Source organism: Polistes fuscatus, unplaced genomic scaffold (genome assembly GCF_010416935.1).
Source record: "Polistes fuscatus isolate 324 unplaced genomic scaffold, CU_Pfus_HIC Scaffold4, whole genome shotgun sequence".
NCBI lineage: Eukaryota > Metazoa > Arthropoda > Insecta > Hymenoptera > Vespidae > Polistes > Polistes fuscatus.
This window is the reverse complement of record NW_025113118.1, coordinates 8,534,240-8,560,738: the sequence shown is the minus strand read 5'-3', so window position 1 is coordinate 8,560,738 and position 26,499 is coordinate 8,534,240. Positions and strand designations below refer to the sequence as shown.

The following is a 26,499-nucleotide window of genomic DNA, read 5'->3' as shown; positions in this document are numbered from 1 at the left end:
AAATAAATTTGGAACGTTACAGATATTATAACGGAACTCAAGAATTTCTCGACTTCGAAAGATCAAAAAGCAATTAATTGAAAACTAGTTTGGCAATACTATATACAGTATAAATTTACTACAGTGAAATAGAAAATAGTATAGACAGGGAAAATGTTTTCTCGGTCGTCACCAATTGAAAAAGTTTGAGAAAAGTTTGTTCCTATCTATCGCAAAGCAATCAGTGATTTTTCACGCACAACCGTGTGACTTAGAAGTTCCAATAACGACAAGGATATTTGAAAGAAGAAATCATGGAAATGTTGCTGTTGATTTCTACTGTAAATGTAAAAAAAAAAAAAAATAATCGAGAATGAAAATATTTAAATTAAATACGATTATATATAGAGATCACCCATCCCACTGCGTTTGGAACGAAAAAAATCGTTTTTTTGTTTTTGATTATAATTGAAAAAATTGATATCACGATTATAATAATATCTGTCGATAATATCAACATCCCTAAATTGATCACATTCATCACCATCATCATCATCATCATCATCATCATCATCATCATCATCATCATCATCATCATCATCATCATCATCAATTTCGATCTCTCGCACATTCTTCTTAGTTTTAATTATTCGTTAAACATTTAATTAAAATAAAAATCGTCAATCGTCTCTCGGTGTATAAATGTGTGTCTCTCTCTCGATAATTTATTTTAATAACCTTTTTACAAAGGTTCATTATTATTTGTTTGGTCAACAATTATATTCTTTATTTAATTATCTATCTACGTGTGTTAATCTAAATATCTATATTAAAGATCACCAGTTTCCTTTTATCTTATCTTCTCAACTCTTCTCCTTTCATTTCATTTTTTTTTCTTTCAACTCTTCTTTACTATAATATTATGTTTTATTTTTTTAATGACAAGTATTTCGATCTTTTAATTAATCAACACTAAACCCAACTAGGGTCTTTCATGCATATCCCATTCTTCTATTCATTTCATATGTTTCTTCTCTCATCTCTCTATTTTAATTCTCTTATTTGATTACACTAACAATTTTTAGAAGCAAGGAAAAAAATAGAAAGAGAGAGTGAGAGAGAGAAAGAAAGAGAGAGAGATCAGTGCGATAACGGTATATCATTACATCTACGAAGATTTATATAGCAAAAATTACAAAATGAACAAAATAATAATTGGAACTATATTTCTAACGATCTAGCGTGCCATTTGAAAATTCGCCAAGTAAACAACAGTGTTGTACATTTTTGACATTTGGTATATATATATAACATAAGAAAAAGGTTTTTGCAAATGCTAATATTTATGTAAAATATAAAACGATAGTCCTTCTCTCTATTTTCTATTTAACAATACTAATTGGTTACTGCATTAAAAAGAAAAAACAAACAAAAAATGTGTCAAGATCTTGCGACCAAAAAATACTCACATTTTCGAGATTCATAAAACATGCTTCGACGTATATATCGATTAACATATTTCTTCCGTGTTATATTTTCGGATATTTATTAATGTATTTGATTATTCATTATCGTTTCCGTCTTTGAATAAAGTATTTGGAATTGTATCGGTAGGTATTTAGGTAAGTCTGAAAATGTTAACAAGAAAAAAGAAAGAAACGATAAATGTGTGTATATATATATATCGACAAAATATTGATAACAAACGAAAAATATATTCCTAATAATCGCTTTAATTAATAATCGCTGCATAAAACATTCGTATTTAAATCGATATATTTATAATTAGAAATTGACGTATCAGAAAAAAATAAACAGCGACGATAGAGTCCATAGGACCCAGTGGTTCAAACCATAATAATTTAACTTTACTGTTAGATATATAAAACAAAAAATAGAATAAAATTTGAATGTTTCTTCTCCTTTTTTTCTTATACATACATACATATATATATATAAGAGAGACGAGATATTGAATTTCGACAATGAATTATTTTTCTCTATCAATTACCAAGTCTTACGTGGTATTACATACGCACATACATAATATACACGCACACATTTTGGAAAAAGTCTACTTCAATCAAAAAATCTTTCTCACCATCTTCTTAAGACCGCTACTTTTCTTCTCTTTTTTCCACGAAGTTGGCGTAACGCTGTTACTTCTCGACTCGTCACTTTCATCCAGTAAACCGTTCGCAGCACTACCATTTACGTTACCAAGATTAACCAAAAAAGTTCTAGACGTGACAGGTGATTCTTTATGAGACGACGATCTGTCGCTCGAAGAATTACCTGAATTAGTTTCCCACTTGTTTTCTTTACTACTCAATTGTTGTTGTTGTTGTTGAGATTGACCAGTATTGTTAATCGAGCTTCTCTTTTTCCTAGCTCCTAAAGCTGTCTTCATGAACGACGGAGAACTCAATCTTCCTTCTTTCAATATCCCACTGTACTTGGAAGAGCCATTTTTGGAAAAATCAGTAATCTGTGAGGTAGAAACCGGTATGATAGATAATCTATCGGGATTAATTGAAAATAAACGCGTCTCGGTATAATCTGCCACACCTACACCTGCACCTGCACCTGCACCTGCACCTGCACCTGCACCACCACCACCACCACTACCACCACCACCACCTTCCATACGACCAAACTCAACATTTCTTTCACGTATTATTGTTTCCGATACTTTAGTATTACTAATGATTTTGTCTTCGTCATTAAACTTGTTCGCGATATCTATCGTGTATTTCGGCGAGTCTTTGGTTTGGCTATGCTGATGACTACCATGTTGTTGTATATCTTCGATTTTTGGTGGATCACTGGACGAAGCTCTTTTCGTCGAAATGAACGTATTAATTGGTGGTACCAGACTCGAAGTACTTTTATATTTAATCGTTTGTCGTTTCTCTTTAATATCAGCAATTAATAACTTAGCAGCATTTGCTTCCTTTTTACGTTTCTTTTTACGTTCCTTTTTGGTTTCGTGGCAGTGATCTTCTATCATGAGATTGCAATAAGTTGTTGATATATTGGATGCGATCTCGCTTGGTCGTCGTTTTTTGATCTTTTTGTTAAGAGTTGAAGGACTCGAAAAATGTTCAGCACTTTGTCTACGTCCACTAGTATTTTTCTTAGATATTGTCTGTTCTTCGTCTTCTTCCTCGTAATCGTTGGCTTTTCGACAATAAGAAAGAATAATAATCACTAAAAATACTTCTAGGCAAATGACAAGAGCGTGTTGACCGATAGCAGAGAATCTTCCATGCCAACTGTTTTGATCGTGTACAATATTTTCGATCAAATTAGTAAGTATTACTATCTCTTCTCGTAACATGGCAATTTCCTCGAGTCTCTTCGAATCACGTTCATCAGATTTTCTCGACTCCTCGGTCATTGCCGTTATGGCACGTTCCAATGAACGTTGCATTTCTTCAACTTGTTTCTTGTAACGTCGGCTCAATTCTTCTAAATATTGACCGCTCAGAGACATGTTCCTTTCAAGTGTCTGTTGAATAAAATTATAATGAGTAAATATAAAATATTATACTTTTTTTTTTGGTAAATAGAACAGGGGCTTACCTGTATAGATTTATATTTTAATTAAATTCTTATCGGATCAAATGGAAGATAGTATGATACTTAGAGAGAATACGCGGATTAATAGGAAAAATCAATTGTTTTCTGAATATATATGTATATATATGTATATATTGAAAATTTTGGTAATGAAAAATGTTGTTTATGTCGGTTAATTAAACAAACTCACCTTGATTCTGTTGGATAACCTGAGGAAAACGGACTCCTTTTGTTGCGGCGTCGTACTCGCAGTTGGCTGCGTATTAGATGCAGCAACTGGTCCATTATGTAAATGAATTGCATCGTTTTCCAAATCTTTCAAATCCGAAAGTAACGAGTCGAAATTAATATGATCTTGAGGAGACAATTTCCCTTCTTGTTCACCAGATTCTCCTTTTCCTTTGCCATCAATTTCAACTTGTTCCAATTTTTTCGTTCCAATGTTTTCACCACCTCTCTCAGTCTTTTCAGTTTTACTCTGAATAACAGATTCACCGGATTCAATAATAGACGAAGGAAGATTACTATTGATTTCTTGGCCAGCATAATTAGACATTGGAACACTGGGTACAGTTTGAGTAATCGTTTCAGTAGCTCTATAGACCGATGAATCTTCGATAATTTTCAATGTAGGTGTTGGTGAACTCGTAACAAGCGGTGCAGTTGTAATCATTTCACCTTGCAAAGTTTCTTCCACCATTTCTTTTCTAATTTCTGAACTAGACAAGGACGATTCCTTTTCCCTTAAGTCTTCCTTGCTTAAAGTTTTCATTGGTTTTATTTGAGAAGCCAAATTCTCGCCATTGTTTAAGCTTCCAGTCAATGTCGTAGTCGTTATCTCCAATTCTTCGCTCGAGGATTCTTGACGTTGTCTGGAATCCTTCGAAGAAGATGTTATCGATGAAGTAATTATTTGCGATGAAGAAGGTACGACAGGAAGATCACTGGTCTTGTCAGTGGATTCTATTTTCAACATAGGATCTTTTTGCGTTATGTTCTCCGATTCACTACCGTGTATCTCGTAGCTGGTATTCATCACAACTTTACGTTCTTTAGTTGCCAATACGTTGCAGAGCGCAACTATGTATTCGGGATTGAAGACGGAAGAGAAAAAAGTTGCTTGAAGATTTTTGGCCTTACTTTTGGATTCACTTAAATGTTCTTTCTTCGTTTGATTGATCGCAGAAAAGTCAACGCCATGATCGGCGCATAATCCATGTTCTCTGAGAGTTTCATTAACCAGATTATTCTTTAAAAGATCGTCCAATTGTCGATCCCTACAACCGACCAATTGAAACACTTTGGCAAACTTTTGATCGGAACATTTAGCACAGAGAATAGTGTATCTGGGCGTGGTGCAACTGTTGTAAGAATTTTTTAATATTGTCCCAGTATCGATGTTCTGTTGTATCTTTGTTATATTGTTATCGATCAGGTCGCTGGATTTAACCAAAACTTCAGCAGCTTTTTTAACTATACTGAGAACGGCATCCCTAGCGCTGCCGAAAAGATTCGATGGTACACCGTCGGCATCGAGAACCTCTTCTTCGTCATTGTCCTCGTCGTCTTCTGCCTCCGAATTCGATTCCCTTGACAATTGATTCTCCGTTTCCGTTTCTAGTACCTCGAATTCGCTGGTACCGTAAGCACGAAACAGAGAAATCGGACAGAAATGTTCAGAACCGTAGTGGGATTGAAGTTCCACTTTAATGAATTGCCCAAAGAGTTGAGGATGCAATGCAAAGCTTTGAATATCTCTCTCGTCCTTTGCAGTAAAATGACCAACCGGGCTCCAATCTCGGGTTGGAAAACGATCGCTCACGTAAACGGAAAATTCCTTTGGCGATGAACTGAACAGTTCGAAGTTAGCCAACTCGATTTTCTTAGCTTGAATAGCCTCGCATAGTTCAACCACGAACCAGACCCGCGATGTACAAGTATTCAACATGTACTCGTCTCTGGTAGCAGCCAATACACTTTTAGCGTGCTGAGCTTCTGGATTAACGGCAACGATCTTGGCACCACAATCAGGAGAAGCGTAATTCTTCGAACGTACCTTCATACCGCCCATACCTCGACCTGGTCCTCCTGGATTTTGCACCGAGGCGTTTGGATGTGCTGCAAGTGTATAATATCAATGAACAATCGAATATTTAAGAGAAGATCAAATTTTGTCTAATTAAATAAATGATCAATTATAAAAACACATGTCAGTTTAATAATCTACGTCGAATCCAATTAAAACGATGCGTTCAAAAGATTCAATACTCACTCTTCTTCTTTTCTGCCTCCTCCAGTCGTTTCTGAGCCCATTCGCTGAAAGATGGTATATCCTCGTGCGAATCGGATGGCCCAGAAGCAACGAGACCATCGATGATAACAGCAGATGCCACGTCGTCCCTGTTGCCTCCGCTTATCAACCTAACTCTCGCTGCGGTATCGTTCAACTCGGATGCAGTACCAAAATCTTCTTCCTCGACTTTTCCCAATTCATCCGGTAACACCTGTTCGACTTCTTCCTCCTCCTCGGATTTAACTTCCGTTCTAGTAACATCGACACCATCGGTTGTAATCTTTTGTTGTTCAGCTCTGACCACCACCACGATGTCAGGAGTTTTTTCATGACTTTTTCCATTGGTGGTAGTTCCATGTAATCCTAAAACTTCGTCCTCGTTCAACAACACATTATTCGTGTCGTTATCTTCCTCGATACTTTCTTCCTTAATAATCGGAGGACTAGGTATCTGCGTAGATGATGATTTAGCATCGTGTATATTTTCGGAATATCTCCTACCACCTTTCGTACTCGAATTCTTCACGGACGAATGGGAATCTAATTCGATCTTCGGCTCAGCTAGGCTCTGCAATTCTGCCGCTGCTGTGTCCACTAATGTCAAAACCACTGCTTGCCCGGTCTCCGAAATTCTGCGAATAGACGATTTATATTTCTCCTATTTCGATATTATATCGTCGTTCGATACAAATGATAATTAACACGTTGAGTGCCAGAGTCAGTCACTGATGACTGACACCGAACTTTTCGTTTAGGCTGCGTCAGTGACCGGTGATTGACACGGTTATTTCTCTCCTTAACCCTTTCGCTACGGCGCTCCGTTCCGCGGGAGTAGTGCCACTGCTACTTGCAGTGGCTTACGTCTTTCGATGGTATTTTGGAATTCTCTTGTGTGGATACTTTTTTGAGAGTTATGTAACAACTGTTTCATCATTTTATATGAAAAACATAAAAATGAGTATAATTTGAGTATTCAGAAATTAACATATTAACAAATTTAAGCGTAAGCGTAGGTTCACGCGACACCGACTATAGTCGGTGTCCGTACACACAGCACTTCCCGCGGCCGCCGACTATAGTCGGTGTCCGTAGCGAAAGGGTTAAGAATTCGCGTGGCGCTCAACGTGTTAAAACCAAAAAAATATTTCCCCCCCCCCAATTATCGAACCTGATCCTTCCTAAATCAAATAACAGAACCAGAAACCAGGAAAGAAAAGTAGGAATAAAAAAAAACAGAAAAAACCCGATAAAGATCGAAAGATCATTCGACAATAATTGTCCTCACCGATCGTAAAGGCAGGCGGGGACGCACCACAAGGCTGCAACTATTGTTAAATAAAGCGCGGCAGCACGTAGAAGGTATTTCAGATGTCCCCCAGAATCATAGACCCAGTATAAAGGACATTCGCCTTGATCCTTCATCATGCCCTTAGCCATGTCCTTCCTTAGATCGAAGGACCTTTCATTCAAATTTTGATCATCTTATCTGAACATTTGTTTCAATTTCAACTTGAAGAATTAATTTCTTGGACATCGTGTTCTATCAAACGATCGTGTTACACAATCATCTTGTCGTTTCATTAACGAAGACAATATTCGTTTAATTTGCTAAAACTATCAGCTAATTGTTAAATACAATATTTGAAGCGTCGTCTCGAACGTGCGTTTTCTAAGCATCGTCGTCGTCTATCGATTGATTGCTTTTGATCGAGAAAGGTTGTAATTGAATTTATCACGATTAAAAAATCGTAATTTTGTTTAACAAGCTAACGTAAGATCGAAATATTAATTTATTTTTATTATGATATATTGATCGTGTTTCATAAGAGGAAGAAAATGGATTGGGAGGAAACGATACGATAAAAAATTAAAAAAGAAAAATGAAAAAACGAAGTTAAAGATACATTTGTCGAGTTAAATGCGAAGGACGACTTTTGAAAAAACACGAGACAGCAACCGTGAATGGTAAGAAGGTCACATCGATAGTTTCACGGTCTAGCGAACCTTTTTCAATGGTCAATCAATCCGGTTTGCAAGCATCGTGAAGAACATCAAACGAGATATGACTCGCGGTTGATGTTATAGCCGATGTATATAAGCAAACTAGCATAATTTATGAACCTGAGGTGCAAACTCTAAAACCCATTCTCGATACGATAATAATTTACATCTGGAGACGTTGATATAAACATTTTCAGATAACAATCTTCGATACAATTTGTATTAAAACCAAGTAAACGTGCATTAACTTGTTTGTTACACGGACACTATGAATACGCCATTAAAGTTTTATCGCGAAAAATATGGGCATGGTAGAGTGACTGAATAGTAAGATTTCAAGGATTTAACGAGTCACGTAATAAAAGAAAGAAAGAAAGAAAGAAAGAAAGAAAGAGATATAGTTAAAAACAAATAAAATGAACACCAGTTGATTCGTCACGAAAACTTGACGTGTTTTGCCCCATATATATAAAATTACGATTTTAATAAAATTAAATACGAAACAATATAATAACGAGTAAACCACAGGTGGTCCCATTGAAAAAAAGAAAAAACAAACACCGGTGAATATGTTAACAGATAAATTTGAACGAATGCATTTTGTTGTTTCCTCTCTTTCCTCTTTTTCTATCTTGATAAATACTAATCAAAGATTAGAAAGACTAGATGATTAAACAACAAAAATTGTCATTTACATTAAGAAGATAAACGTTTAAAAGTAAACTGTGACAAATCGACTAACTCGTAGTTATATCGAGTATCCTAAACTAGCTTTGACTTAACATTCTCCTACTTCTAAATATGGTCAAATCGGTTTGGAAAATCGAGAACGTCTCGTTGTTCACCGAGAGACAGACAGACAAGGGGAAATCTCTTTTAGAAAGACTAAAGAGAAATATAATACACACCGAGACACTTGATCACTTTGTTGCCATGCGAAAGAGAAAGAGAGAAATAATGGAGATATATAGAGATATATATACTGATTTACTAGATTAGAAAATAAAAATGGAACAGACAACATGAAAGTATACACTTGAATCGTTTCTTTCCACCTATTTCATTTCCCACCTTCTTCCCACCCTCCTCTATCTGCGGTGACTTGATTTTAGTGAGAGAGCACCTGGACACGCTAGTTTACAGAACAGAATAATCTAATCCGGGATGAAAGTATCGCCGGTGGAAGCGTTTCTAATAAGCTTCCTCTCTTCTCTTCTCTTCTTCTCTCTCTTTTTCTTTCTCTCCTGCGGTGTACGTTCATGTGTTTCTATGTATATACATATACACACGCCAGTTAGCTAGCTAGCTAACACACACACACACACACACACACACGTATAGAACATATACTCGTAAGGTAAGAGGAAAATAGAAAAAAAAAAATCAGTAACCGAGAGCTTCGTGCATTTATTCATTTTAACAAGACAGCCAATCAACTCTAAGTGACTACGCAGAAATACTCGTTCCGTTTTATGGATCCCGATAGCCTATCGGAAGAATATACAGGATATATATCTTCTGTTCGATCTCGTGCGATTTATCGGACGTAAACCTGTCTCCATTTTAATTGTCGGTGAAAACGGCGTAAGGAAAGCATTCACAGTTGTTCGTATATACCCTACAAGTTTCTAATACTTAGTTCTATTAACCTTAGTTCTAATCATTTTTTGTCGAATCCTTTAAACAGAGAGAGAGAGAGAGAGAGAGAGAGATAGAAAATATGAGACATATGAAAGAGATCGATTAATGAGTTGTGACTTTAATCTCGAGTTAACGTCTAATCATCGATAAGAAAGTTATCCTACTACCGACGACTAGAATATCTATCATATAGAAATGTGGGTTAATCTTGTGTCATAGAAATCTTCGATAATTTTGCGACATTCGTTCGATCGATTTAAACTTCCAAGTAGAAAATTTGTACGATTTATGATTTAATAGCTTCATTTTTGTTTTTGTTTTCCTTTTCCTTTTCTTTTTATTTTTTATTATAAAAGATCAAAAATAGATACATTTGATTGAAGAAAGATTTGTCCAACAACATGGATATAAATCTGTTTTTAAAGCTGGAATAGTACGGGAACCCCTTGAGGGGTTTTTAGAAGAATTAGAGTAAAAAGAAATGTAGGTAGGATTCGTGAAAAGAAAAAGAAAAATTAAGACTGCTAGATTGGCTAGGTCAGGAATTTGAATCCAAAAAGGAATTTTTTCTTTTTCACGATAACTGTTCTATTTATTAGCATAAATTATTCAAGGTCCTTCGTATTTTATTTGGCTAAAAATGTTCATACGCCTATTTACCTTGGAACATTCATAATTGGTCAAACTGGTTATCAATAATAATTTTGTTGACTCCCAAGAACATTTCACTTATTTTATTGTTTGACGTGTCCGTCATAGCAAACATAGAAGAAGAGAAAATTTAGCTCGAAGGTATTCTCGTAAGATTTATATTATTAAGCACTACATATTTCCTTTTTTTTTTCTTTTTTTTTTTTTTTATCTTTTTTTGTCCACGTTTTGCACACGCACTTGACGAACACGAAACATCTTAGATGACTGCTTTCTCTTAACTGACTGATTGAAGATCAGGTCTTTCTAGTTAACAGCGAGAACCAGGGAATAACAAAGAGACGGGGGATAAAGAAATGCGGATGGCAAACACGGTTGTTGAATTTTTTTTTTTTAATTTTATGACTTTCTATTTAATGGAAATATTATTGTACATGTAACACCATTATTACCATTGCATTCCTATTTTTATTTTTAATGTGGAAATATATAATTGGTAAAAATAACATTTGTTTTAAATTAAAAAAAAAAAAAAAAAAAAAAATGCGAAACTTAAAGATTAATCATTGATCAAGCGTTATAAATAAAATCTCGTCCAGTCAAATTCTTAACGATCCAAAATTTGCTATTTCTTACGTTATTATACGGTACAGTTCAATTTTGTTTGCCCTCATCTTCAATTGGACGATCTAGAAAAACGTGGCGTATCCGAATGGGAAAAATCAGATGTAAAAATAAATATACTTTTACTAGTTAACGTTTTCACACATTACTATAAATACTTATTCTATAAAATAATAGCTAATAAATTGAAGAAAATAATAGAAATGATTTGATCGTGTAAACTGCATTAAGTAAGTTTGGTTTATTGATTGAACGTAGACGAAATAATATTATAAAAATAAGAAAGATATATGGAGAAAATGTTGTTTGCCCGTAGACGGTTGCATACGTTCCCTTTTCCTGTATAGACAAAAAAAAAGAAGCAAAAAATAAAAAAAAATAAAAGGAGTACTTGGTCTTCTCGCGACACATGGGCGCGGTGAGAGATCGACCCACGCGTAAAGTAGACCATTGTAGTTAAATAAAAATGAAATTCCTTATGGTTAGGAACGTTTCGAGGAGGCGGTGGTGTTCTGCTCGCGGCTAGGTCGAAATACAAGTATCGGCTTCCAACCGATCGTTGAGAAGCCGAGAAGTCGATCGATTCTAGTACCCGATTACTTAACAATCACCGGTAAACCGCGTTCCTTTCAAAGAACTCCTGCTATTACTCAGAGAAAGCTTTGATTTATATTTGAACGATCTTGATAAATCAATACCCTGCCCGAACTAATCTTTTACATACTAAATAATCCCGAAAATTTATCAATTATATGAACATCCGAACTAAATTCAATATAATCCTATTTTTTGCATTTTTTTTTGTAATTTTTAAACTAGAATCGAAGGATCGTTTTGTAAATTTATTTTTATGAATTAAACTATTAAAGAATACTGAGAAATGTATTAAGATGATAGATAACAAATTTATCTATTAAAAAAAAAAAACTTGTAATTTCGTAAAATCATTTTGGAAAGGTCACGGTAACGTTGTATTTTTTTTTTTCATATAAAACTTTGAAATACAGCTATTACTTATGATTTGTTATTCGTAATACACCGATAAATTGAAATAGTAAGATAGTAGATAACAAATTTATCGATTTAAATAAATTTGTAATATAATCGAACAGTACCCCCAATTTGTTTCGTTTTTGGAAAGATTACGGTAACATTGTTGTTTTATTTTTTTTTTTTCATATAAAACTTTGAAAGACAACTATTACTAACAATCACAGAAAGCTTTGATTTATATTCTTACGATACTGATAAATCAAAGTGATAAAATGGTACGCGCATAATTGTATAAAAAAATCTATGAACTATAAACTCGCTTTACAATCGAACAGGACAACTCCATTTCTTTAAAACTCGTTTCGAAGATATTGTTGCAACGTGGATACAATAATTTTTTCACACGAAACTATGATAGACCATTATTATTCGAGGAAAGCTAGATTGTACGTTAGAACGATGTTTATAAATCAATGGTGGGCAAAGGAAAAATGTAAAATGCAGAATTTCAAAAATGTATCAACTATAAACTCGCAATAGGGAGTTGAATAAAACACCACTTCCACATCGTGTATGTGTGTGTGTCTTTAAATTCTCGAATGTAAAGATTGTTGCAACATCGATGGGGGATTTTTCGCAGGAAGGAATGACACCCGTGGGTCGAATGATATCGCCCAAACGATTTTCTTCAATGTACACCTAAGAGAAATAGGAAGAGAAATAGAAAGAGAAAGACATAGAATTTACTCGTCAAGCATGAGAGGCGGTTTCATGCGTTTCCGCTTTCGCTCGTAATGGATACTTCCCACTGATTTTCGAATTACCGGGTACCAAATACATTGATTGTATGAGTCAATTTAATGCCAATTTAAAAAAAAGAAAAAATAAGCAACGATTATTCTTTTTTATATACCTTGACGACGACTAAACAACAATTTGTTTTTTTCTTTTTTTTATCGCGAATATTAATCGATTAACTGTGAAATTTAATTTGAAATACTTCACACACGGGATGAATGTATAGTAATTAAAAATCAAGTAAAGAAGAGTATACACATTGTCGAGATACACCTGTTATACATTTTACGAAAACAAAATGTCAATCTAAACGAAGAAATTCGATGAGTTTTTGTAATGAATAATCATTTTTTATTGTTATACGTTTAACCGTATCGAAATCAAGTTTTGAATGCATGGGTAGGACACTTGTAACGTTGTTTATTGGTTAAATTTTAATTAATTGTAAACAAAAAAAATAAAAAACACGAATAAAAGATTATTATAAATTTTGTCAAACTGAAAAATTTGTGTCGTTAAAATAAAAAAAAAAAAATATGCGACAAACAACGTAGCCTACGTCGTTTAAATCGTTGTAATCGTGTCGTCATCGTCGTACCCGGCTTACGTAAAAATTCAGTTTGACCTAGAAAGGCTAAAAACGCTGCACCGTGTATCCCACGTACATAAGTAGAAATATGAAAAAAAAGAAAGAAAGAAAAAGAAAAAGAAAAAAGCTCGACGACTACGTCGCTGCTGCCGTTGGCCTTTGATGTCCTCGAAATGAGCTTTTTTAGAAAAAGCTTTTCCTTGCAGTGCTCGACATCGATGTGCAACGAGGACAACAACTCTTAAATCACGATTTTACAGTTTTTCTTTTTTTTTTTTCTTATTCTTCTTTACTTCTGTCACGAACGTTTATTTAAACGTACGATCAATTTATGTACAAGTATAACGAGTTGTATGTATTCTTTTTCTAAAAAAAAAATCATTTTAGAACCAGTTACGATCAAACCGATTTATTTCTAAAGTAATTATTTCTAGTTCGTCGAAATAAAAGTAAACAAAAAAAAAAGAAAAAAAAATATTAAAGAAAATAGAGAAAACTAAGTAGGATCTTTATTTTAATAATATCAACAAATGGTTTTTTTTTTTTAATGTTTCCAGTACCTATGCACCTATTCGATTAATTGCGAATGTCCAGCGTATTTTCAGTGATTCCTCCTCGATCGATAATTTCGTTGCAATACGTACGAAAAATGTGATATTAAAATCCGTTCATCGAAGAAACAAAACGATCCTGAAGATCCATTTAAAAATACCGAAATTGTTTTTTTTCTTTCTTTCTTTTTTTCCAATTATCAATACTTAAAAATAATTATTTCTAAAAGAGCAGATTATCTCGAACACCTAAAATATCTCGTTTATTTCGTACAATAGAAAAAATACTCTGTTCGAAAACGCTGATACAAGTGATGGGCTAAATTTTTATTTTTCAAGAATATTTTTTTCAAAATTTCATAAATAAAATCATCGTATTTTTCTATTTAAAACGTCTAATATATAAATAACGTATAAGATATAAATCTAATCTAAAAAAACGTAGATTTACCTTTCGATGTATCGTCCTCTTCAAAATCCATCGTTTAACTGGCTCCGTTGTCCTCTGTGAAAGTTCTTTTATTCAATGTTGTTTATATGACTCTCTCTCTCTCTCTCTCTTTCCGTATAAATAAATTCTATTTATTACGAATACTGTTTATATTATAAACATGCGTAACGTTCGGAAGGTCTTGTAAACAACTTTCAATAAAAGTAATTTTCTAGAGGACACTGATTCAGTCTAACAGGAGACTTCGAAGAGGACGGTACATAGATCCTATACACCTAGTTTTTAGACAATAACAGACACTTCTATCGATTAATTAACAATTATTTTAATTCTCTAATACATTTTTCTTATATTTCAGTTTGTTTTAACACATATATATTGGTTAAAATATTACATTACCTATTAACGTATTTTAAATAGAAAATAATTTTGATATATTTTTCTTTTATGTTTTTAGATGACTTTTTTAAACTTGATTTCGTTACTGAGCCAATATGTAAACATAAAATTTATCGATAACAAACATTTTTTGAAATCAATTTTTTGTTATATATATATATATATAATCTCAAATTTTATTAATTAGGTGCATTATTCCCTGGTGCATGTTCTTCTTTATTCTCTTTCGTAGGTTCGATAATAAACAAAAAAAAAAAAGAAAACCATTCAAATAAATTATTTCGAAATTGAATTCTTCAAAAAAAGAAAAAAAAAACAAAACGAATCCAAGAAAGAAAACAAAAACAAGAAAAATATATGAAGCAAACCGACTGTATGTACCATCTGTTATATTTAAAAAGAAAAAGGTAAAAATATCAGAATATAAGATAAACGTGTAAGATTATTTTTAGTTGTTATCACAGTAGTTCTTGTCAAGAAAAAATATACAGCCGAATCATTGATAAACAAATTTCAATGACCCGATATCGTTGTTCCTCTTATGCACTTTCTCAAAATCCAAAATTAAATCAAAAAATAAAGATAAAATTATTTCGAGGCCATTCCTAAAATTGTTTTTAAAAAAAAGAAACAACGAAAAAACGTGTAATGGTAATATAAAAATACGTTTCAAAATTAGGAATAAAAGTTTAATTTCATTGTAAAATGAATTTTGTAAAACTTTGTACAACATTTTGTAAAACATTGTAAAACTTATTCTTTTTCTTTTTTTTCTATTTTTATTTTTTTTTCTAAAAGATTCAGCCCACATTCAATCTCGAGTTGGTGGTGTCCCGAATGACACCATGATTCTGCTTACAAAATGCGTTAAGAAGAATTATCAAAGTTATCAAAGTAAAAGAGTAGAAAAATAAAACGAATAGAATAGAAAGGGTTTAGTAAGAAAATGAGAGAAAGAGAAGGAAGAAGAAGAGAGGAGAAGAGAGAAGAAGAAGAAGAAGAAAGAGATGGAAGAGGAGGAGGAGGAGGAGGAGGAGGTCAAAACTCGGAAGAGCCGATGATGAGACACAATTAATTAAGAATGTGACAATGAGAGACGAACGTAGGTGTTGGTTGCCGAGCACGCGCTAGCTAGTGTCAACTCGCCTTTATACGATTCGGTGCATAATTTGCAACGAAGAGGAGGAAGAGGAGGAAGAAGAGAAGGAGGAGGAAGAGAAGAAGGTTCGCATTTCAGGGCTGCGATGTTCTCTTATCTATGATTATCTTCATTCGTTATTTTCACCAAGGATAAAAAGATACGCTTTTGCTCGATATATCAAATATCTAATATTTTTTCTACTTACTAACTAGATTATTTTGAATTGCATAAAATTAACACAACCAGAAAAAGAAAATAACAATTGTTATTAATATGAATTTTCAAGAAAAAAAAAATGTAGATCGAGAATAATTGATTCATTTCAAATTACATTTGAAGATATGAAATTAACCGGTACTTTGCTAATTTGCTTGCACTTAAAATTAACTCGAGTACCCCATCAAAAGGGCCATCGTTACATGAGTGATTCTAATGAAGATGAATTTCAAATGGTTTTGCACTAAGTTTTTCACCTAGTCGAAATGCTAAGAAGTTTCTTAATAACCTAAACGATTCGTATTCTATTTTATTGACTTTAAGACAATAAAAAAAGAACATATAAATTAAATTGATATTTTTTAAACTGACCGTTTATTAAAGTAAGTGGAAAGTGGTGCAAGTCCATCCTTGAGAAAACAAACTGAGAAAACATATATAACTTTAATCTCTTATTAATAATAAACATAATTCAAATTAATTTCTTTAATAATCAACGATTATACAATGCAACACGATGGAAAACAAATGTTATGTAAATATTATAATATTTTATTTATTACTTTCGTTATAAAAATAATTCAATCGTTAATACGCATATTTAGGGGTGGGAGGGTGTGGTGGGAAATTTGGATACGTTTGAAAGAGAAATAATAGAAACCGTTTGAATATCTCGGATCTAAGGTTGAGTACCAAGAATTGTTGCAATTGCGAGTTAAATGCACTTAGATGGGCAAGGGAAAGGAAGTGGGGAGTTACTCTAGTTAACGTAAATCGTACACCATCCTCTAGTCTTACACGACTAGACGTAACTAGACGATCGACTCTGTTTTAAAAGACAACGATTATCAACGATCTGGGCGTTGTTTGTTGCTTGGTTTGTCGTAAAAGTGAAAAAGAATATCGGATATAAGTATCAAGGTTAATTTCTTTCTTTCGTTGAAAACGATTCAAAAGTGTGAATTGGATTTTTGTTACGGGGATCTCAAGTATTTCGAGAGAGAAAGAGAGAAAGAAAATGCCGGAAGAAAGTAGAAAAGCATTTACTTCTTCGAGACTTCAAAAATATTTGAAGGAAGCTCCGTTCTTCTGTAAGATCATCGAACTTGTAAGTGTTTGTTGTTCTATAGTTGATTTGATCTCTCAATTCGTTCCAATTGATCTACGTTGGATGATGCATTTTGCGTTGTTAAAAATACAATGACGAGCTAAGTCAACAAATGGAAAACATTTGATTTTACCGAACGAATACATTTTTCGTCAGGTGTGAAATCTATAATACTTTATTATAGTATAATCATTTTACATTGAATAATTTAATGTGGATAAACGTTATTATTTTTGAGTATGAATTATTTATTAAAAATAATCACGCGAAATATTAAACTCAATAAATTTTCATTGGACGCGTATATGCATCCATGGAGTTCAAAGGATTCAAATTATTTGCTCGAAACACGAGGTATTGAAATTAATTATATCATAAAATTAAATTTTGTTGACTTAGTCTAATGTTGTAATTACCAGCACACGTATATTTAATTTCTTATCGTTTCAAAATTTCCATTAACCAAGCAGTTGGATTTCTGTTTTTTTCCTTCTTTTTTTTTAGATCTTATGCGTTATATCGGTGGGTTTAATAGTCAACCCCTTCAATGAAATTTCTCAAAAGGATATGAAAAAAGACATAAACGATGTTGCTATTGTCTACGTATCACTCTGTGGTTATATTTTGATAAATGCTATCATCATCCTGTGCCATTTACTTGGTGATCGTATGCCAAAGAAAACGGTAAGTTAACAATACTTTTCTCTTATTCTTATTTTTACTAATTTGACTCGAAGATAACCTGTATTGCATTTGTAAAAAAGAAAAAAAATAGAAAAATTACAGAAATAATCGTCACGCTAGTCAACGACAAAAAACCTCCTCCTACTAATGTAAATTATTCAGATTCGATTGAGAAATGTCCTCCGTTACCCGGAAACCCGTAATTAATCGTATTTGTTCGAATAACAATGATTTCTTTAAAGGACAACCAATCTAAATTCAGAAAATTTACAAGGACTATATTTTAAAGATCTATTCTAAACGAAAACCTATGCAAATGTAAAAAAAAAAAGTCGAATAAATTAAAAAAAATAACAATGTCGATTGATGCAAAATTCCCTTTTTAAAGAGAAAAAAAAAAAGAAACTATGTAAGCACAGAATTATTTTGTATTTTACAGGCAATAACATTTTCCGTGATGGGGGCGGTACTCTGTCTTACAACCGGCCTTGTCCTGATTCGTAGCTGGACAGAATATCCGAACAATTTGATATTACCAAATGTCGAACAATATAGCCATCAAATGATCTCAAGTGCAGTTTTCGCTATTATTGCATCAATTTTCTTCTCCTGTGACGTTTATTTCATTAACAAGTATTATTAAACATTTTTTAATCAAATTTAAACGAATCTACGATTATTGGATTTTCAAAGAACGAAAATGACATATTATACAACTTTTTTTTCTTTATGTATCAGAATTTAATTAATTCATTAACTTTGAATTTGACTATGAGAGTATTTGACACAAAATAGAGAGAAAAAAAGCATTTCAATTCTATATTCAACGTTTTCAAGGATTTAACGATATTGCACAAAATTTGAGTTATTGTTCGATAGATATTCGAGAGAAAAATATTCTATTATTTTTTACATAAAATATTTGGAAATATTTCTAAAGCGAATTATATATAACTCGTTGAAAATATTATAACACGAAGCTTTGTGAACACGAATCGATAGTATTTGTTATCTAGTTTCAAAAAGATAATAAAAAACAAACCATAAAAGATCAACGAAATATCGAGACGACTTGATTTACATATGTGTATCTGTGTATGTAAGTAGTGCGACAGTGAAACGAGTCGAAGTATGGTCAGACCGATAAAAGGTGACCACAATGAAGCTCATGTTTACATGGATCGTGATCTATTTCTACAAACACACAAACACACATATACACAAAAAGATATAGTCAAATTTAACATTAAAATAATTTAATATTACAAGAATAAAACGTCGTATTTGAATTTATTTGAAATTGAAGAAAATACAATCGCAGTATTTGATTCTAAATAAAAAACGAAAAAAAAAAAACAAAATTCGACGTTATAATTTGTTAATATATTAAAAAAGAAAAATGTAAGATATTTGATGGATGTGTTTGAAATTTAAAGACTTTACAATGAAGTAAGATAAAGTAAGCTATTTGATTCTCGTTGGATAGTTTAGAACTCTGAGAAGATAAAAAGAAGAATTTCAAGATACTTGCTTGTCGGATACTGCAACTTTGAAAACCGAGCAATTCTATGCTCTTATCGATCCAAACGTCGAAACATGTCTTCCGCAATATACATACTACATCTATATATTTCGAAAATATAATACGTGCCTTTCTAGAAACAAGCTTATCCTTTCTCTTCGATCGATTAGAGAAATTTACAGCTACTAGAAATACAAATATGTCATGCGTTGTGACTTTTTTTTTTAGAATCTTAGAAATTTACCGATACTTTCGAATAACGACGATCGACGATAAATTTTTATCGAGTGTTGAAACATTGTTTATCTATATATATATATATATATATATGTATAATACATAAATGTACATAAATATGACATACATTGGCAAATATATAAACAACAGATATATTGTATCAGAAGGTAAGATCTATAATTACCAAACAAGAAACAAGAAACAAGAAACACGAAACTCGGTCGTAGTCAAGTGCGTTGATAAATTGTTATTAAAGATAATAATACCGCGAAGTCTTCAACCTCGACAAAGAATTTTTATTTTCAAAATTTAATGTAATAACAGTAATTTTAATGATCGACGGCAGAGAATCTAGATTTTTCATTTAAATTTATTTCGAAACGTGATTTTTTAAAAAAGGAATTCGAAAGATTATGTATAATAATCATCTCTCTCCCTCTCTCTCTTTCTCTCTCCCTCTCTCTCTTTCTCTCTCTCTCTCTCTTTCTCCCCCCCTTTCTCACACTCTCTTTCTCTCTTTAAAACAGAACAATTTTTCATTTATAAAAACATTTAAAATCCGACCGATCTATTAAACAATACAAGTTTATCGATAGATGACATAATAGTACTTTTTCGAACATTCGAGAGATGCTTCACGATTGTAACATTTGGAAAATATAAAAAGAAAAATTAAGAAAATTTACCCAAAAAAAAAAAGAAAAAAAAAAAAGAAAAAACACACACCATTTGTCGCGTATTAAGAAACTCGCCACTACCGATTGCACTGAAAAAAAATATCCCAAAAAGTGAATAAAACGAACACCACTTGTAACAATGTTGTTGGACACTGATCTCACGAAAATACTGAACACTTTTGTCGCGTCATCGAGATGCTGTTAACTCTTATCTTATTCATATTCGGAATTAAAAAAAAAAACGGAAAGAAAGATTGAAATAAAATGATATACAGATGTAAACCGGTAAACGTCGTTGCGTCGACTGACGTCCTCCCTCGAGCGGCACCTCGAACGACCCTTCGCATTCCCCACCCTCAACCCTCCAACCCCCACCACGCCGTTGACAGCGCCACGTTCCCGTTGCCGCCGCCCACATTTTATTCCATTTTAAAGGCAACCAAATCCACCCAACTTTCTCCAATCCTTTTCGATTCGTCCTTTTTTTTTTCTTTTTTTTTTTCAATAACTCGATCATCTCCTATCAACAATTTTTTCCCTTCGCGATTCTTCGATCATATTTATTCATACATTACTTTGTTCAAATTTTGTGCCATCATAACAGATGATGACACTTTACTTACATAGAAATAACAGGGTCATTCTTTAAATTGTTCTTTCATAAAAAAAAAAGACGAAAAAGCTGTCTTTACTTTTAATTAATCCGACATTTCCTCTCTCTCTCTCTCTCTCTCTCTTTCTCTCTGGTAATTAGTTTTCCGAGTATTTTCTAATTAAATATATTTGTTCATGCTTCTCGTAGAAGTTGGCAAAGGTAGTATCCCAGTAAGAAAAGCTACATCTGGAGCCATTGCATTAACCCTTTGACTGTGAACAACGCCTATAAGCGCCGGATACGAAATGTTTTTTCAATAATGTATTGTCATTAGTTTTAACATTTTAACTGTACAAGAACATTATATAAATAAGAAAATGCATTGTTAATATTTAATATAAAATCGATAGATCGTTTCTAAATTTATCATCGGTGTATTAGATTTTCATGCGAGATCAGTAAGTTATTCCTAATTTGTGGTCAGTAGCATACAATCAATGAAGATTTCTTTCCTATCTTACTTTACTCTTTTATTAATGTCCTTAGACCTATTATTATCCTTGGTTCGATTTTTTTTTGTTCTTCTTCTTCATCATCATCTTCTGTTCGAAGGCATACTTTCTTGAAGATACGACCGACCCAGAAAATGAAGACATGATAGATACGTCTGAACTAGCCTGGATGCATAACATAAATCTTGATACTCTCTGGTAAAGAATTTGAGAAAGCGGTTAATTCATCGAAAGTCCACGATTCGTTATCGTTTCTCTCTCTGTGAAATTGATGGAGTATACATTTGTGAAATATCGATTATTACCCTCCCTCTCAGCCCCTCACTTTGTTCATCTTTTTTCCCTCCCTGTACGAATATGAATATATATTCGTGATATATGTTTTGATCAATAAATAGAGTATCTCTTTTAACGATGTTTTAAAGATTATTTTTTTGTTGTTGTTAATGTCAATTTTCTCAAACTTTCCATACACAAGCGCGTTATCTGTTTAATTTACAATACAATTAGTTTAATAATTGGTGCATCACTCGTCTCTTTTACAATATGATACATCATATATCCAATAATGCATCAATGAAACATAGCCAATGCACCAACTACGAGAAACTCATTGATTTCCTCTTTTAATCTTTTTCCTCTTTTCTATATTACAAATACTTCATCAATTACTTATACTCTTTTCGTTAGATGTTTTTTTTTATTGCGATTATGTCAATTTAAACATTCAAATCGATATCCCCAATAACTACGATTAAATGAAATCAAATGAAATCGAATTGTTTAATTTGACAGTAACTTCTATATGCATTAACAAAAAAAAAAAAAAAAACATTTAAATCATATGTCGCGACAAGAACAGGGCTTCGTTGTCGTCCTAAGTGTGACCCTATAAAGCTAGTTTGATTTTACATCCAAACAATTTGCAATGGCTTCTCCCAACTATTTCCACGTGATTTCAACGTCACGCGTCTTGCATCTTATCCGCTCGATCGTTTAAAGTAGTAGCCCACTGTGACGGCCGAAATTTCGACGTTTTTTCATGAATTTTGTTAAATATGAAAATAAAATGCGATCGTTTTGAAATTTTTACATGATTTTATTATTGGTGTCTTGAAGTGTAGAAAAAAAAATTTTTTTTTAATTAATTTTACATTAATTTGTTAACAATTTTTTATGTCTAAGTTGAGTCCTCGCGAAAAAGTTGAGTTGTTTCGAGGAAGCACACAGCCTTCCGTAGTCATGTGAAATTGAAAATTAAATAGATTATTGTTCTGTAGGCTTCATTCTAATGAAGTAACCTACAATATGCATATTAAAAACAAAAACAAAAAAAATAGCAGACTTGTAAAAAAAAAGGTCTTCAAAATCGAATTCCTTTTTTTTTTGATAAATTGTTTAAAAAAATTACTTTATTATTAAAAAATTTAATATTTCAAAGATTACATACTTAGCTATATGTGTCTACAATAACGGGTTAAATTTATAGCCAAATCGGTTGAATAGTTTTAAATGAGTGCTTCCCCGAAATTCCGAAAACGTGGTTTTGAGAAAAACGCGTTCAAAGTTTTTCAAACACTATCATACACACTTACAGCGCGCTCTCTTCTTTTGGCTATAACTTTGAAAATATTTTAAATTTTGGTCTGAAACTTTCAGATAATATTTGTAAGATGTTTTTCTTGCGAAAAATGTAAAAAAAAAAAACAAAAAAAAAATCGATTTTTTAAACGCGTCACAGTGGGCTACTACCTTAACCCATTATTGTTGTATCTTTTACTTTTTACATTAAAACTTTGAACATCAATCAAATTAAAACTTGTATATTATCTTGAAAATACAAGTTAACGTACTTGCAAACTGACCAAGAAAAAAAGAAAAGAAAAATATCCAATCGGTGTACTGTTTAGCGTAGATACGAAAATAATGCATTTGTAATATCCGTTTGAAAAGATATCAGAGAAAGGTCCTATCCATGGCGTGTGGCATTGAATAACGACAGATGTCAAAGCCACTTTTATCGACTTTTCATTGCTGACACGCAACTTTGAAATATATTCGATATACCCTTGTAGTATACGCGACGAGTCTCGTTTTAGGAACTTTTAATTCGATTTCGGAGCACATTCGAGAGAAATGGAAGGAGGATAGCAACTTTAGTCTTTTAATCGAATTTTCTTTTCTTTTTTCTTCCTTTTTTTTCTTTTTTTCTTTTTTTTTCTTCTTTCTTTCTTTCGAATGGCTTTAAAGTAAATGTCAAGTAACGAAGTAAACTCGAAAGTTGGGATAAAACAAAGTTACGCGTATCTCTTTTTCGAAAAACGCGCCAAAGTTTGAACGTTGCACCAACTACGACGACGACAACGACAGATGAGTTTCTTTCCTGAATTTAATTCATCGAAATTCATTTCCATTTCATTAATTAACATGTAACGATAAAAACAAATTTTTTACAAAAGAAAAAAGAAAACAAGTATCCACGCCTTTCACGTGGACAACTTGTACAAATAATAAAACCGTTTCTTCTCTATTAAATCATTCAAATAACCTGATGGTTATTAATAGAATTGATGAAATATAAGCACTTAAAAGTAATTCGATATAATACGTCTATTAATGAGAATGTTATGGCACCTGTGACGCAGTTAACGTTACAACGCAACTTGGCAATCATCGTTTTCTTATGTTAGAATAAATGACGCTTATAAATTATTCGATAATGTTTTATATATTATCGAATTTCTACAACAAATATGTTTCATCGATTAAACTTCATAAATATATAAACATAAATTTGTGTTTATTTTTGTACGTACGTTAACGTATATATAAAAATTTGTCATTTAAAAAAAATAAAAATTACAATATTATAAAAATAAAATAATTCGATGAAATCTTTTTTTGCATATAAAAGTGCAAGTATATGATTATTTATATGTATGTTTGTAACATTGGCTATCACCAACAGGAATAAATCATTGGCATTTCATGTCCAACTATATTTAGAAAGGAAAAGGGGCGCCTCTAATTTACACTCTAACAATAAACGGCATATTCGTGCGTTAACGAGCGTAACAACACGCAATACCATTAAACCGAATAAAACAAGAGTACTGCTGTGTCTATTGGAAGTCATTGTACTAACAGATGTAAACGTTCCTATGTCTCCAATTTATAACGCCTCCTTCTAAATTTCCAAATTGCTTGTATTAAATCGCAAACGTTTGGACGAAGTACAAATACGTTTTCATCTATCTAACTATAAGAACTTAAGGTAATTTTTATCGAGAGAAACTGCATTGGTGTTTTTTTTCTATTTATCATATTTTGTTTCTTTTTCTTTCTTTTTATTTTTATACAGTGTATAAGAGCGTATAATGAAATTCTTTTTCATGAGCTTATAAAATATTTATAAAGGAAATAAGACGTGGGTATAAACGAGATAAGACGCAGGAGACGATTCACGTAACTAAAGAATTAAGAATCTTGATATATTTATAATGAAATGTCTCGGTATCGAATGTCCCTGATATGAAAACAGAAACGAACCGCACGATTAGTAATATTGTTCTAGACTAAACGAAGCAGACTTATCATACAATTAATCTGTTGCAATGAGAAAAGAATATATTTGTATTAATAATACTGTAAACGTGAAACTAATCTAACAATAAGATATTTTCTAATGATCTGATCAGAGCACATATTTGAATTATTGAAACCACTTGGGAGTTCCAATTGAAATTTAAATTTAACTAAAACATTCGTTCTTCACAGCTAATAACAGACGAAAAAATTTGTTCTTTACAGTTACTCTCGATAAAAAAAAGTTCGTTCTTGTAACTTTCGTACTTCGTTCGTAACTATTGGTTCCGTAACCGTTTTGGAAATCCCGTTTGTTTTGATGTTTTGCGTATAAATTCATTCTTATCAACATAAATATAAATGATTTATAGGCGATAATACGATTAACGATAAGCGTAGACGCAAGAGTAAGAATTTAGCTTGCTTTAATAACTGTGACATTTTTCTTGAAAATAAATGACTCACCCTTGAGAAAGATTAGGCTGTTGTATGATACTTTCAGCTATAACGTCCAAATTATTTTCCACGTGATCATCTAACGTATTTAGGGTATCAAAACTAGAAGTTACTTTGGTTGGGCTCTCCTTAAAAGAAGAAAAAAAGAAAGTCAATTAAATGTATTCAGAATTATATAACAAATTATTATATAATATTATTCATTACATAATTGAAATTAATCAACTTCCACGAATATGCACTTTAAATTATTATGAATAAATATTTATCTAATATAAGCCAAGATTAAAATAATTTATCCTTCAATTGTATATTGTTAAACGTACTTCAAAAAATTCATCCTCTATTACTGCATTTTGTACTCGGGCAATCTGAATCTCCGGTATCTCGTATTTTTCACTTCCATCGATAATTGTAGAATTGTTAAACTCGTAAAAACTTTCATCATTCTTGGAGACCTCTGTCTCAATCGTTTCTTCCGCATTTTCTGACGCAACAATTAGGAACAACAGTCCACTGGAAAATGAAAATATATTATAATAACATTTAAATAATATAAAATAATATATACCAAAGAATGAAAATATAAATAAAGAGAGGTTATGTGACTTTGAATAATCAAGACATTGAAAAAAATAAAAATCTTATAACAGTAACAAAAAATGTGATAATTAATTCGGTGCACATGTAATATGAATCTTCACATTTTCAATGTGGAGTAGCAAATATATTTATACATATAAATACTTGTTAAATAAAATATTGAAAATTTGAATAAACCGGTCAGAAATCTTACCTTGACACGACTGATATAAAGAGTAGTGCCCAATATACGAACGTCACACAAAACTTCATCTTCTTTTTCAAAGAAATCTCATAATACCGACAGCATTAAAATGTGCGCCGACCAAACATCCATGTTTTTTTATGAATACACAATCATCATCACTACCACCACCACCATACACACAACCACACTATTACACCACTGCAAAAATCTGACGTGGTGCTATCGAAAGAAAAGCTTCCGGTGTTGAACGTGTCACATCAGGAATTCGATAACTTCGAAATATATTCACCGTGGCAAAAGATTGTATTTTATAATGCGATCATTCATCATCCAAGGCTCGAAAACTCTACGAGAGAGCAGCATTTCGATCGAGACAGACGCCGACGTGTAAAAAATGGTCTCTAACTACGTTCCAAACAGCTGA

The 26,499-nt window shown here is 32.3% G+C and overlaps 3 protein-coding genes across 7 annotated transcripts in view; 1 reads left to right on the top strand and 2 right to left on the bottom strand.

Annotated features, from left to right (window-relative positions):
• LOC122521346 (tonsoku-like protein) overlaps nt 1-2,168 on the bottom strand; it is a 10,314-nt gene extending 8,146 nt beyond the window's left edge. The window contains exon 1 of one of the 2 annotated variants that reach the window (XM_043642004.1): nt 2,081-2,168. The gene's annotated coding sequence lies outside the window, so the exon portion shown is untranslated. The remainder of the gene's footprint in view (nt 1-2,080) is intronic. The other variant, XM_043642003.1, reaches the window with a different exon arrangement.
• On the bottom strand, nt 1,973-26,499 carry LOC122521345 (SUN domain-containing ossification factor). Of its 3 annotated transcripts, none has more exons than XM_043642001.1 (7): nt 26,082-26,498; nt 25,612-25,801; nt 25,295-25,413; nt 5,834-6,486; nt 3,752-5,679; nt 2,275-3,490; nt 1,973-2,183 (listed from the first exon to the last, which is right to left on the bottom strand). In XM_043642001.1, the coding sequence occupies exons 1-7, from the start codon at nt 26,138-26,140 to the stop codon at nt 2,077-2,079; spliced, it is 4,272 nt and encodes a 1,423-aa protein (XP_043497936.1). In that variant the 5' UTR covers nt 26,141-26,498; the 3' UTR covers nt 1,973-2,076. The 3 variants fall into 3 exon arrangements, with proteins under 3 accessions (XP_043497936.1, XP_043497935.1, XP_043497937.1); XM_043642002.1 differs by lacking the exon at nt 1,973-2,183 and having other exon boundaries at nt 2,312-2,467; nt 2,548-3,490; nt 26,082-26,499; XM_043642000.1 differs by having other exon boundaries at nt 1,973-3,490; nt 26,082-26,497.
• Nucleotides 9,476-18,761, top strand: LOC122521347. 2 transcript variants are annotated; one of them, XM_043642006.1, is made up of 4 exons: nt 9,476-9,566; nt 16,915-17,017; nt 17,522-17,701; nt 18,141-18,761. In XM_043642006.1, the coding sequence occupies exons 2-4, from the start codon at nt 16,928-16,930 to the stop codon at nt 18,342-18,344; spliced, it is 474 nt and encodes a 157-aa protein (XP_043497941.1). In that variant the 5' UTR covers nt 9,476-9,566; nt 16,915-16,927; the 3' UTR covers nt 18,345-18,761. The 2 variants fall into 2 exon arrangements, with proteins under 2 accessions (XP_043497941.1, XP_043497940.1); XM_043642005.1 differs by having other exon boundaries at nt 9,477-9,567; nt 16,906-17,017.